The sequence below is a fragment of the Pelodiscus sinensis genome, chromosome 7 (assembly GCF_052426305.1).
Source record: "Pelodiscus sinensis isolate ZL-2025 chromosome 7, ASM5242630v1, whole genome shotgun sequence".
Taxonomy (NCBI): Eukaryota; Metazoa; Chordata; order Testudines; family Trionychidae; genus Pelodiscus; species Pelodiscus sinensis.
In genome coordinates, this window is record NC_143058.1 from 51500177 (window position 1) to 51513169 (window position 12993).

General features: G+C 39.4%; 1 protein-coding gene across 2 annotated transcripts in view; it reads right to left on the bottom strand.

Annotated features, from left to right (window-relative positions):
* The window catches only part of NCKAP1 (NCK associated protein 1), a 124274-nt gene that overhangs the window by 71510 nt on the left and 39771 nt on the right, over positions 1 to 12993 (bottom strand). For both annotated transcript variants that reach the window (XM_089779788.1, XM_075933759.2), the window contains 7 exons: positions 11595 to 11687; positions 11300 to 11356; positions 5937 to 6079; positions 5769 to 5859; positions 4278 to 4415; positions 3405 to 3453; positions 1222 to 1378 (listed from right to left, as the gene is read on the bottom strand). In XM_089779788.1, the coding sequence (XP_089635914.1) occupies positions 1222 to 1378; positions 3405 to 3453; positions 4278 to 4415; positions 5769 to 5859; positions 5937 to 6079; positions 11300 to 11356; positions 11595 to 11687 (728 nt within the window). The remainder of the gene's footprint in view (positions 1 to 1221; positions 1379 to 3404; positions 3454 to 4277; positions 4416 to 5768; positions 5860 to 5936; positions 6080 to 11299; positions 11357 to 11594; positions 11688 to 12993) is intronic.

Genomic DNA, 12993 nt, shown 5'->3' on the forward strand with positions numbered 1-12993 from the left:
AATTAGGGAAGCAAGCGACTAGTCGTTTCCCCTCCTTTTGCTGCTTCTATCAGAGAGCCCAGCGGGGATCTTGTACATTTCAAAGGCAGAGGTGCAACAGGAAGTGCGGGGCCAGCGGAGAGTCCTTGCTGTCCCAGCGCTCCCTGCAGGACTTCTTTAGAAATGATCCTATCAGGGCTCTTGTACATTTCAAAGGCTCAGGCACCGCAGGGCCAGTGGTCCCCCGCAGATCCCACACTCCCTTCATGACTTCCTTTTAAAACGTACAGAAGTCTCACTGGGGCTCTTGTACATTTCAAAGGCTCAGGCGCTGCAGGGAGCATGGGGCCCGTCCGCTGCTGGCCCCACACTCCCTGTGGGGCTTCTGCTTTTGAATTGTAGCAAGAGCATGGCAGGACTCTTGCTACAGTTCAAAGGCGGAGGCACCCATATGAAGTATTCGATTAGTTAATCTAAACTTAACATCCCTAGTGTAAATAACACCACCGAAGGAGGTGACATTCATGTTCCTGAGTGGCATAGCTTATACTGAAAATATGCATGCAGAGCTTTCATCTAACAGGTAGATACATAGTTTTCTAACCAACTTTTTAAGCACTGGTAAATTCAAACTAAATCCCTGGAACACGGGATACAGCTTTGATCCAGTCCACTAGAGATGTATGTACAAGGACTAAAAGCAGCCTACAAACAGATGCCCAACTTAGGAGATAAAACACAGTAGGGTTTTGTATGTTTTTTCCATCTCCAATTATCTCTGAAGAGGAGTACATTTTGCAAAAACTTATGAGACAAACTCAAATAGAATCATATATCAAATACAAAATCTCTACATTTCATTGTATTTTTCACACTACACATATGATCTTAAGATATATATGACATTCCAAACAATGAGAAAAATACATTCTGAAAAAGAGGAAAATATATTTATTTCAAGACCTTCCAACTACAGAACTCACTTTTGCAAAACTGTCATAAAAACTTACAAGCTCCATCATAAAAATGTTCTTCTTTACCACAATGGCAATAATAAAACAGCCATGAGAATTTAACCTCCTACTTCTCCTCCATCAGCATTTCTACATTCTAAAACCACTAATTGAAGCTGTTATATATTTCTCCTACTAGCACAGCACAGGGCTAGAATAACAATTTGTTATTCCATTATAAGCAATTAAAACAGTTTTCTGAACTAATACATTAATGAAAATAACATACCCTCTTATGTTCACAAACAAGTCTTCTGCAGCTTTGTGTATATGGAAAACTTCATCTCGAAATAGGGACAGGCACGAACTGCTCTGAAGGGCAAGTTTCCAAAGGTTCAAAGCTGTGGCATCACTGTTCAGGATTCCATGGCACAAAATAAACCCAACTTCAAAAGAAAATTCAAGATAGATGTAAGGTACCACAGAGCAGAAATACCAAGACAACATGAAAACCTGAACTCATGAATGGATGACTACTGTGATCAGCTGCCAAAACAATAATTAATGCAGGCTGAACCTCTCTAATCCGGCACCCCAGGACTTGATTGGTGCAGAATGTTAAATTTAGATTAATTAACTAATCAAATAGTCGATGGGATTTCCATTGACTATCTGATTAGTCGATAAGGGCGTCATCTCAGCCTTTGAAATCTACAAGAGCCCCAGTGGGCTCGGGAAGGCAGGGAGTGTGGGACCAGTGAGCAAGTCCCCTGATGTCTGTGTGGCACCTCACAATGGCAGCAGAACCAGTGCAAGAGGAGACTGCTTCAGTCTCCACTTACGCCGTTTCCCGCTGTGCCTCTACCTCTCCTGCCTCTCACAGAGATGGTGCTGGGGGGAACTGGCTTTTAAGTTCCCCCCAGCACTGGCTCCTGTTCCCCCTCCTTTGCTGCCTCTCTCTGATAGAGGCATTGGGGGAATGACCAATCGCATCACTAGCCGACTAGTTTCTTACATCCCTAGGGCAGAACCAGAGAATTTGCTGGACCATTTCTGGTCAGTATTATCCTGCAGCACATCCAACACTTCCATTGCTTACTGGGATGTTAGAAGAAATGTAGGGATAAATTAGAACTAAATATCAGCACAGAACACCAGGACAGGTGGCTGAAAAACTTTTTGAGACTGTGGGAAACCTGGCCGCATACATAAGTGGACATCTAGCTAAGTAAAATCATGCCAGACCATGGATGTTGCCGGACCAGAGAATGCTGGACAAGAGGGGTACAACCTGTATTGTCTTCACTTATCTATAACCTACTGATTGTATATCCATGTAATTAATTAACACTAGATCAAAAGTGAGTGTTTAGATGAAAATGTACTCCATGTGCAAACTAAGAAAGGTTTGCTTGCTATTACTAACTTTTCAATTCATATATAACCCTGTTACTAAAACTACTCTTCAAAGAAAGCTTTTGAAATGTCAATGAAGGACTTAAATGACTTTAACAGGAAATGCTAATTTCAATGCAAGGAGCCAGGGAGTGACAAAAAACACATGGATTCATGAGAATGAGTCTTCATTTCTGGACTGTTTGGATTCTAACAGAGTGGAATATCTGGACAAGACTACAAAGATCTCCAGAGTTTTTCTGGGTAAACCTAATACTTTTGGGAACCTATCAGGTTACTACATCTTTGCTATCATTTTGGATTTATAAACTTTGACTCTCCTGTTACTGTATTTTGCCTGCTTTAAACTATCAATAACTCATTTCTTTTACTAGAGAATTGGCTGCCAGCATTGTGTCTGGTGTGAAATTCAGTGTACACAACTGATCTGGGGTAAGTGATCAACCCTTTAGGATTGGAAGTAACCTAATGTGATGTGATCTTTAGTTTGAGAGACCATTATCACTAAGTCCAGTTTGTCTGAACGCCAAGATGGTCTGCAGAATCCAAGGGGACTGTTTATGACTCCAGGGGATCAGACCAATATAGTGCTCAAGGAGTTCACATTTGTTACTGGCTTGGTGAAATCTAAGTGTAGAATATACCACCAGCTTGGCGTGTCTGCCCTGTTTTCTGTCAGTCTGACCTTAGATTGGTACTCACAGTTGTGAGCCACTCTGGACAATATGGCAGTATACACACTTTTATTTTCCAGCACAGAATGAATCATCAAAATGATCATTGGTATGAATTAATTAATAGCACTGCTTAAGTTATCACTAATAAAAATAACTCAAAAACAAATGTACAGGCAGAATCTGAAAAAAATGAAAAAATTCAGAATATATGCTCTAAACTCCATACAAAAGCATGACACTGTAAACATGAAAATCTCCATCCTCTAGTCATAGCACCTTCTATAGAACACAATTGAATTAGTACAGCTTTCTGAAAAGTAAATGGGCACTATGCAGAAATAAAAATGGCACACACAATATCTCTTAAAGATGTACTTACAAATAATCCATTTTTCCATTGCATCCAGAGAGAGGTATTCACATGGCATCTGTATGAAAGAATGATTTCCAGTACATAAATGATACATAGTAAAAATAATTCTAATGAACACATTTAATAGAATATAGGGTTGTTGTTTTTTATCATAAAAGCAACAATTTTATATATTTTTCCCCTCACAAAGCATGTCAGGAGATTTTATCCTAATATCAAAATCAAAGAAAACTCCTTTTGTTTACAGATTGCTTTTAATTTAGCTGATGCTTAAACAACAACAAAGAAAATTAAACAAAGCAATGCACAACCTTTTATAAGACTAGCTAATTAATAAGTTAAGATTTTCTAAAGCGATTAGTGACTTTGGGTGAATATTTTTGACTGCCCAACTTGGCACACTTATGGGGGAGGAGGGAGGTGATTCTCACAAAGTGCAAAATGTTCAGCCAAAAATGAAGGCATCCAAAGTCACTAAGAACTGAAAAAAAATCTAGTGTCTGACGTTTGTTTTCCCATCAACACCTTAAATACTACATAGAATTCCATGCTCTACTCTTCCCACCCAATAAAATCCACAATATTTTCATTTAAGGATGATTATCAAGAACAGGGAATGGAGATAAATGCTAAGTCAAAGGAAGACTTACAATTCTATAGGTAATTAATTCCATTGGACACTGCAATTGTAATTACTCAAGTATTACCAACCTGATTATTGGTACAAAAATGGTTCAGAAAAGCTGAATTCTTGCCAGCAAATTAAATAGTTAAATCCAATAATACATAATCCAATATCAAAAATATATATATAATAAAATTATTTCACAGAACTATTTATTTAAATACTACTCTATTACTCAAGGTAAAATGTCATACTGTGTCAGACTGTGCAGGATTAAGCATTGTACTCGGGGCACTGATTAGGCTCAATAGTTGTGCATTCCTCCACTGGTCAGCTGACAAATTTCTTCTGGGATAGACCATCTGGAGTGAAATTAGAGCATCTGAAAGGGACTAGGAAAATAAAAAAAGGTTTAGTTAGAAGAACTGTGCAAGATCCAATGCTTTGAGACTTTTTTTATTTTAGCAAAAATCCAATATATATATACTTCATAGTGTGTCTTTTTCTACAGCCATTGTACACTATTCCACTTCATTAGCACAGTATTCTGTTCTAATAGCAACCAGCCAAATAGCTGCTATTTTCAGCAACTGGAACAGCTAATGATCAGCACTGACATTCAAGCCTTGATGTACCCTTGCATCAAAACTAACTAATCACTAATAATTTGGTACTTTACATCCATACTAGCAATAATCAAAACTTTTTACTAAAATATTTGTATGCTGAGCACTACATTAAAGCCTGAACTAAAGTCTGTTTCAATTCACACAAATGAAATGAGATACTGGTTGTTTACTAATGGAAAACGAGAAAACTGCTTTAAAATACAATGAATTAGGGTCGATGACATTAAAACAAAATGACAAATGAAAAGATAAAGGACACTGGATTTTTATTTTATATGTAATCCATGAGTAAACAAAAATGAAATTGGACTCATCGGGTTGTTCATTAGTTCATCTATGCAGGCAGTTACTCTTGTCCTGCTAGCCATTTACTTCTCTCCGACAGAATATTGTCCACTTTTCCCATCTTGTCTAAAATTTATTATAAAATCTTCAAGTATGAGTCTTACTGCACATTGGGTACTGAACCTGATGGGGCCTCTAGGCTACCATACTACAAATGAACAGTAAATTAGGTACCTGTCATACAGTCAAGAAGCATAACCAGTTTTAGGTTAGGTTTTTTTTTTCTGGTGGGCAGAGAAGTGATTTGGCAAGATTTATAAATTATCTCTCTTCTGTTCATCTCTTGCTAAGTCAATAATTTAATTCCCTAGAATTTTTTTTTAAATACAGGCAGTCCCCAGGTTACATGGATCCGACTTACATCGGATCCCTACTTACAAACAGGGTGAGGCAACCCCGCACTAGCTGCTTCCCCCCAGCAGACCAGGGAGACGCGAAGCTAGTGCCCCTCCCCCCCCTCCCCCTGCAGACTAGGGAGATGCGGAGCGGCTTTTCTCAACAGACACCTCAGCTTGAAAATAAAGGACTGAGGGAAGTGAGGTGTGGGAGAATAAAACTGAGCTCTGGAGAAATGTTTTGGCTAGTTTCCCCTACAATATGTACCAGTTCCGACTTACATACAAATTCAACTTAAGAACAAACCTACAGTCCCTATCTTGTACGTAACCCGGGGACTGCCTGTAGTACTTTTATCAACTGTAAATTTGTTTCACATACATGCTTCTTTCAAACAGCAATGACCATGAACCTGTGAAAAGTATTCAAACTTACTTTGCTGTGAGGCACAAATTCCTCCATCATCTTCTTTAAAGGATTCTCATAATCCACAATCATCTGACCAAGACGTGGATATTCTCTATCACTAAAAAGCACAACAAATAGAATGTACCCAGCCACAGACAAAATCACGTAATTTTTTTTTTAAATACAATGCATTACCTTGCTCCATGTGTCATTTCATGAGCATAATTGTACAATCCAATGATTGCCTTCCTTTCCTCAATTCGAGACAGCAATATCATTAGTGTTGTGTAGGTTATTATCAAATCTAGGTAGTTCTTCGTTAAATCAAAGTTTACAGTCTAGAGATGAAGTACAAATTGTTACAGTTTTTCTTCCATTCTCAAGACCTTTAGTAGCAAAAATACTAAAATATAAACACACCTTGGTGAAAAAACTAAATCGTATTCAAGCATTATTAGCAATTAATTCTAATGGGATTTTAATGCCAGAATTGTAGGTCATAATTTTTCCTTAACACTTCTACCCAAGCTTAATACAAGCACTTAAATCAGTGGGACAACTCAATGAATGCCTCAAGATAAGCAGATCTTGGTATCATCAGGGTATTCATGAATGCTACATAAATAAAAAAACTGGAATATAATTTTGCTCTGAAATTAGAAAGCAATTGAAACATGAATGTGTTTTGCCTTACATTTTATAAAAGTCGTTGCATTTTAAAAGATGGCCTGCAAAAAAACTAATATTGGGCTTCTACCATTATTTTTAATTATATATAAAAGTCACCTTAAAGCAGTGGTCACCAACCAGTAGATCGGGATCTACTGGTAGATCTTGGAGCCTCTGTCAGGTGATCCTGATGGGTATGGCCAAGAGGCTGTCAAGTGCCTACACTTCAGCTGCCCCTTACCCCCACTGCTGCACATCTCTTCCCTTTACTTGGATTTGCCCCCCCCCCCCCCGGGAGTCTCCTGCTTTCTGTGCAGGGCAGGGGAGGGAAAAGAGGGGTGCTGATGTCAAGGTGCCCCCTCTCCCATTCTGTATCCTTTCTCCACGGAGCAGAGAGGGGGCACAACAGGACTAGGGATGGAGTTTGCTGGCTGCTTTAAGGAGTGGTTCAGGGCCAGGGCACGAGTGAGCCTGCCTTAGCCCCACTGCACCACCATCCAGGAGACACCAGCAGTGCCCAAATGGAGCCCACATCCCAAACTCCCACCCCAGTCATGAACCCCCTCCTGTATCCCAAGCCCTTATCCTAGCTCTGAGCACCTCTGAGCATCCAAACAACCTCCCAAAGCCTGCACCTAGAACCCCCTCCTACATCCAACTGCCTGCCCCAACAGCAGCTCAAAGCCACTCTCACACTCCAGATCCCTTAATCCAAGACCAGAGCCTGCGCCCCAACCCTCTGTCCCAGGCTGATGACAGTGAGTGAGGATGGGCAAGAGAGGGAGGATGGAGGGAGCAGGGCCAGGGCCTTGGAGAAGGGGTAGGAAGGAAGCGGGACAAGGGTATTTCTATATGAGGTAGAGCTTGGATTGCACTTAAATTCAAAAAGTGATCTCACGCTTAAAAAGGTTGGAGACCACTGCCTTAAAGGGTTTGTCTGTGCTTCATTACATTATAAAGGCACATTTGCCAGTCCTAAAGGACTAATGACTATTGAACTAGTGCAGGGGTGGCCAACCCACGGCTCTTTGCTCAAAGAAATGCGTCTCTTAGGGTTACAGCTCATTTGGACCGCGCACACGGACTGCTCACGGCCGCTCTGAGGATATGCCCCAGCACCTGCAGGGAGAAGCACAGGGCTGTGGCGGCTCCAGTGAGACCCAGGCATTGGGTTAGAGGCAGAGGGCTGGAGGTACCTGGCTTTGGGGGAGGGGAGAGGCGTTGGATCAGAGCAGGGGGGCTGAAGCACCTTTAACTCAAAGTCTTTATGGATGCAGAATAAGGCAGCCAACACTGAAGTCATATGTAAATTCCAGGACAAAAAAAGAATCAGCATGTACCTGGTTTATACTGTGTTTCTTTACAGAAAATTCAGAGGCTAAAGCAATTATTCTGAGATATGAGTCTCCCTTATTGTTTTTGAACCAAATTTGCAGATTAGGACAGACCTGAATTTTTAGAACTATAAAAAAATCAATCTTTATAAGTAAAAAAAAATAAAAAATGAGGAAACCATACCAGAGATCAACAAGTTGGAGTAAAACGAGCACTTCAAATTGTGCTAATTTACTTCTCAGTTTGGTTTAATTTAAAAAAAAAAACTCACAGGACATACTAGGGCAGTACTGTTAAATTTAAAATACATGGTGGGGATGCTTACTTTTAGTGTGAGAATATTATTGTATTTTCAAAGGGTGTTTTTTAAAATTTGATGTTAGTTCATTGTCAAGTTCTTTGAAGATCTATGGCGGTGAATTTTTTAAGTGACCAAAGACTTTTTTATTGGTTTTTAGTAAATGGTCATCTATTAGTTAATATTTGTCATCTATTAGTAATTTTCATATGCCTTTTGTATACATTTAAATCTGTACCCTAGTGCTGAATGTGAGCCAATCAGTAAATCATTAACTGGTCATTAGTAGCCAATCAGCGGACTAGATAGCTCTGTCGGGTGTTCTACAACAGAACCGAAATGTCCTGTAATGTTATTTTTAATCACTATATTTTGTGTGCTATATCTATGATATAGACAGATTTATAAATATATAAAAAATAAATATATAATATGCGGCACTCTATCCACAGCTCTTTTGGCTCAATTTCTTAACTGGTTGGCCACCCAGGAACTAGTGAAATGACAACATAACAGCCAATGGTCACGATCCTGCTTTCTGACAGTAATCAGTGCCAGATGCTTCAGAGGGAATGAACAGAATATAGCAATTTCAAGCCATCCATCCCATGCTGTCCAGTTCCAGCTAGTTGGTGGGTTAGTTACATGGAGAGTATGGGGCTGTGTCCCTGACTTCACAGCCATCAATGGACCTATCCTCCATGTACTTATCTAATTTGTTTTTGAACACTGTTCTACTTCTGGCATTCACGACATGCCCAGGCAAAGAGTTCCACAGGCTGACTGTGCTTTGTGAGAAGAATTTCTTCCTTGTTTGTTTTAATAAAACTGCTGCCCATTAATTTTATCAGATGTCCTCTAGTTCTTGGGTCACACAAATGGTAAATAATACTTCGCTATTTACTTTCTCTATAACCTTCTTGATTGTATAAGACCTCTAAAATGCTCTCCTCTAACCCAAATGTCTTTTCCAAGCTGAATGATCTCAGTCTCATTCCTTTTAATCTGTCTATACCCCTAATCATTTTTGCAGGTGTTCTCTGTATCTTTTCCAATTACAGTAAACTTCCGATAATCTGGCACCTTTAGGACCCAGGGGGTGCTGGATTATCAAATATGCTGGACTATCAGAAGGGGGGACTATGAGGAGTCTGGAGTGGGGTGGGGTGAGGTGGGAGGGATGGGGGGGGAGGGTGGCGCTGCAGGACCAATCTAGCAGCACCGCAGCTGCTCTGCCTCAGGCGTCCCCAAGTCAGCTGCTGCTGAAATTGACTCTGGGAAGCCTGGGGAAGTGCATCTGGGGTGCTGTCAGGTTGGTCCCGCTACAGAACCAATGTGGCAGCACCCTAGCTGCTCTGCCCCTGGAGTCCCAAGTCAGCCGCTGCTGAAACTGACCTGTGGCTGACTCTGGGAAGCCCAGGGCAGAGCAGCTCCAATTGTCCAGATGCCTGGAGCACTTCCAGGTGGTGCTGGACTATCAGGAGTGCCGGACCACTGGATGCCAGACAACTGGAGTTTTCTTGTATATCTTATTTGAGATGTGGCAACCCGAACAGCATGTAGTATTCAAGGTGTGGGTAGGTATATCAGTCTGTGGTATGGTAACACTATTTTCTGTTGTATTCTGTATCCTAATGATTTCCTAATATTGTTAGCTTTTTTTACCTCTGCTATACATTGAATAGACATTCACAGAAAATATTCATGATGACTCCAAGATCTCTTTATTGAATGGTACCAAGTTGTATTTATACTTGGGATTCTTCCCCCCCCCCCCCCCCCAATGTGCATTAATAGTCATTGTAGATCAGTACAAAATAGCTAATTTTGTTCCCCAATCATCCAGTTTGGGAAGAGAAGAATCTCACAAGTCAACCTTGGATTTAATTGCTTCAATTTGTATCTTCTGAAAATGTTTCCCTCTCATCATTTACCCTCTTTTCCTTATTATTCACAAATATGTTGAATGGAACAGGTCACAGTTTTGAGGGAACTTGCTATTGACTTCTCACCACTGTGAGAACTGATCATGTGTATTCCTACCCTTTGTTTCCTATCTTCTAAAGTTTCTAATCCATGAGAGGACCTTCCAGCTTATTTCCATAATTGCTTACTCTGCTTAAGAGCCTTTAGTGAGGAACCTTGTCAAAGGCTCTCTGGGTATGTCTACACTAGCTCGTTAGTTCGAGCTAGTTGGCAAATGAGGGCAACCGGAGTTGCAATTGAAGCCCGGGATTTAAATATCCCAGGCTTCATTTGCATGTTCCCGGGCGCCGCCATTTTTAAATCCCCCTTAATCCGAACTCCGTGCCCATGGCTACACGCGGCACAGAGTAGGTAGTTTGAATTAGAGATCTCTAAGTCGAACTACCTATTCCATGCCGCGTGTAGCCGCGGTCATGTAGTTCGGACTAAGGGGGATTTAAAAATGGTGGCGCCCGGGAATATGCAAATGAAGCCCAGGATATTTAAATCCCGGGCTTCATTTGCAACTCCGGTTGCCCTCATTTGCCTACCTAGCTCGAACTAATGAGCTAGTGTAGACATACCCTCTAAAAGTCCAAGAACATTATACTGACTGGATCATCCTTGTTCTCGTGGCTGGTTGACACCCTTAGAGAATTCTGACTGACTGATGAAACAGGACTTCCCTTTACAAAAGCCAATGGGAAAAGATGAAAGGGAAACAGGTGCAGTTTTGTTTAGCTTTTTCTACACTTGAATTTTAGTCACTAGTGTAGCTACACTGGTATATTCAAAGGTAAGAGAAAAAGCAAACACCATATGCAACAGAAGTACTTCTGTTTTCTGAGGATCAAGCAGCTCCAAGCTTTCTGATGCCAACAATTAACTAAGATTTCTCCACAGCAGACAATGAACTTGCAGAATCAAGGAGAGAGCTGTGTATCATTAGTGGCTGACAATGCTATAGCCATTGTTCAAAAGTAATCTTGTTAAAAAGCAAGCTAGAGTTAAGATATGGGCATAATAAAGAGTCATGATTTAAAATAAAATTAGCCTGACTAGGTCACACACAAGGCTACTGTCATTAAAACTACGTGATAAATACCTAGCTAAAGCGTGACACTAAAATTCTAAAAAGTTATACTTGTAAATGTATGAAAAAGACAAAGGATGTTGCAGTGACTGAGTGAATGCAAAAATATTTTTCTTTGCCTATATGCAGTTAACATTTTTAGTTTCTAATTGTATTTGAAAGCTTACTTTAAATATTTTTAAAAAATCAGAAACTTACAATGTCGAAGAAGACTTGGCAAACATCAATAGTATTCAGCAGCTCACAAACATGGTCCTTACAAAAGAAAAACCCTTTATTTTAGTTTAGAGAGCTCAAACATTTGTGTCAATGTATACTGCCAAAAAATAGAGCACATTTTGATACCGTAAAACACAAAACTAGAAAAGCAGCTATTTCATCACATACTACTATACACTGCTGCAAAAATAGACTTATCGGAGCCTTAGAGATGACACGAACTACTGAAAAATCAATTGCAATAGTTATCTGAGTTATATTTGATATGCCGTACCTTAAATTCCATAACATCAACAAATGTGAAGTAATACAAAGCCAGATTCTTCAGAATCTCTGATTTTTCCTTCTGCAGCTGAGCAAGCTGTTGCTGTAAAAGAAACACAACTGCATGTATGCTGTTCTCACCAAATCACTTAAAAAAAGCTAGAAAAAAATGACAGCAATAAAATACCTGTGAGACGCAGATGAACCACTAAGCTTGCTAAGCAAGAAAATCTATGTTTTGCTAAGACTGATGCTTTTTTGCATTCATTTGGGTTTTTATGTAGATAGATAGTAAACTAAACACTAAAGGAGGACCACTTTAATAGTCGCTATCATTAGTTTTAAGATTAAAGCTAGAAATTAGAACGTATTAGAACTTAAGTCATTGTTTAGTGTAGCTAGAGACAAAACTGGGAAATATTAAGAAAGAAGTGTTATCATATGTGTAATTAGAAGAGACACAATAGTACATGAGCACAAATCAGTATGATAAAAATAATGACAGATTACTTGAGGTGGGAGAAAAGGTGGCAGAATTTACAAGTTTTACTACAGAAAAAACAATTTGCTTTTAAATTCTGAACTTACCAAAAAGAATATCCAGGCAAAGCCACGTTAAGCATGCAAAATAAAATGTAGATACAAACATAAAATACAGTAACGGTTCTTTGACCAGTTCTATATAAACACAATACATTAAAACGAAAGCAACAAAAGAAACGAAGAAATGAAAAAGAAGCAAAACACTAGCATTAGACAGATAAATGGAAGAGGCAAATGTGAATATAAAGGCATAAATGTAATTAACATTAATTTTTTTGAGACAATGACAATTTTCACAGATTATTTTTCACTGGTTTTAAGACTTGTCCGAATTAGTTCACAATAACTAAGAAAATGTAGTTTATAAGTATAACAGAAAACTTGTCAAATTACTTAATGGATACTTGTTCACTCATATTACAGCCTCTCACAGATTGCAGGGTCCAATTATTTAACTTTTATACTACAATTCTAATTCATCATAGTGGGTTCCAGCCCAAAAAAGCTTATGCTCAAATAAATGTTAGTCTTTGAAGTGCCACAGGCCTCCTTGTCGTTTCTTAAAAAGTGTACAAATGAATAAAAATGGTGCATAAGGATTAGTTGTGGTTTCCATTGTCGCTTTAATTATCACAGGATACATATCTGAATGCATATGCTTGAGAAGTCACGTCATCTAGGGAAGCTGCAATTCAGAAATAAGTATTCACTACACATTGCATCACCAACTGCATCCTCCCCTCCTCTGGTGTATGGAGGGGGCAGAAGAGTGCCAGACTTTAAGAGATCTAAACATATTAACGAAAAGAGCAAAAAAACCCTCAAAAACATGCAGCATTTTGGGCTTCATTCATAGGTGCATTGCC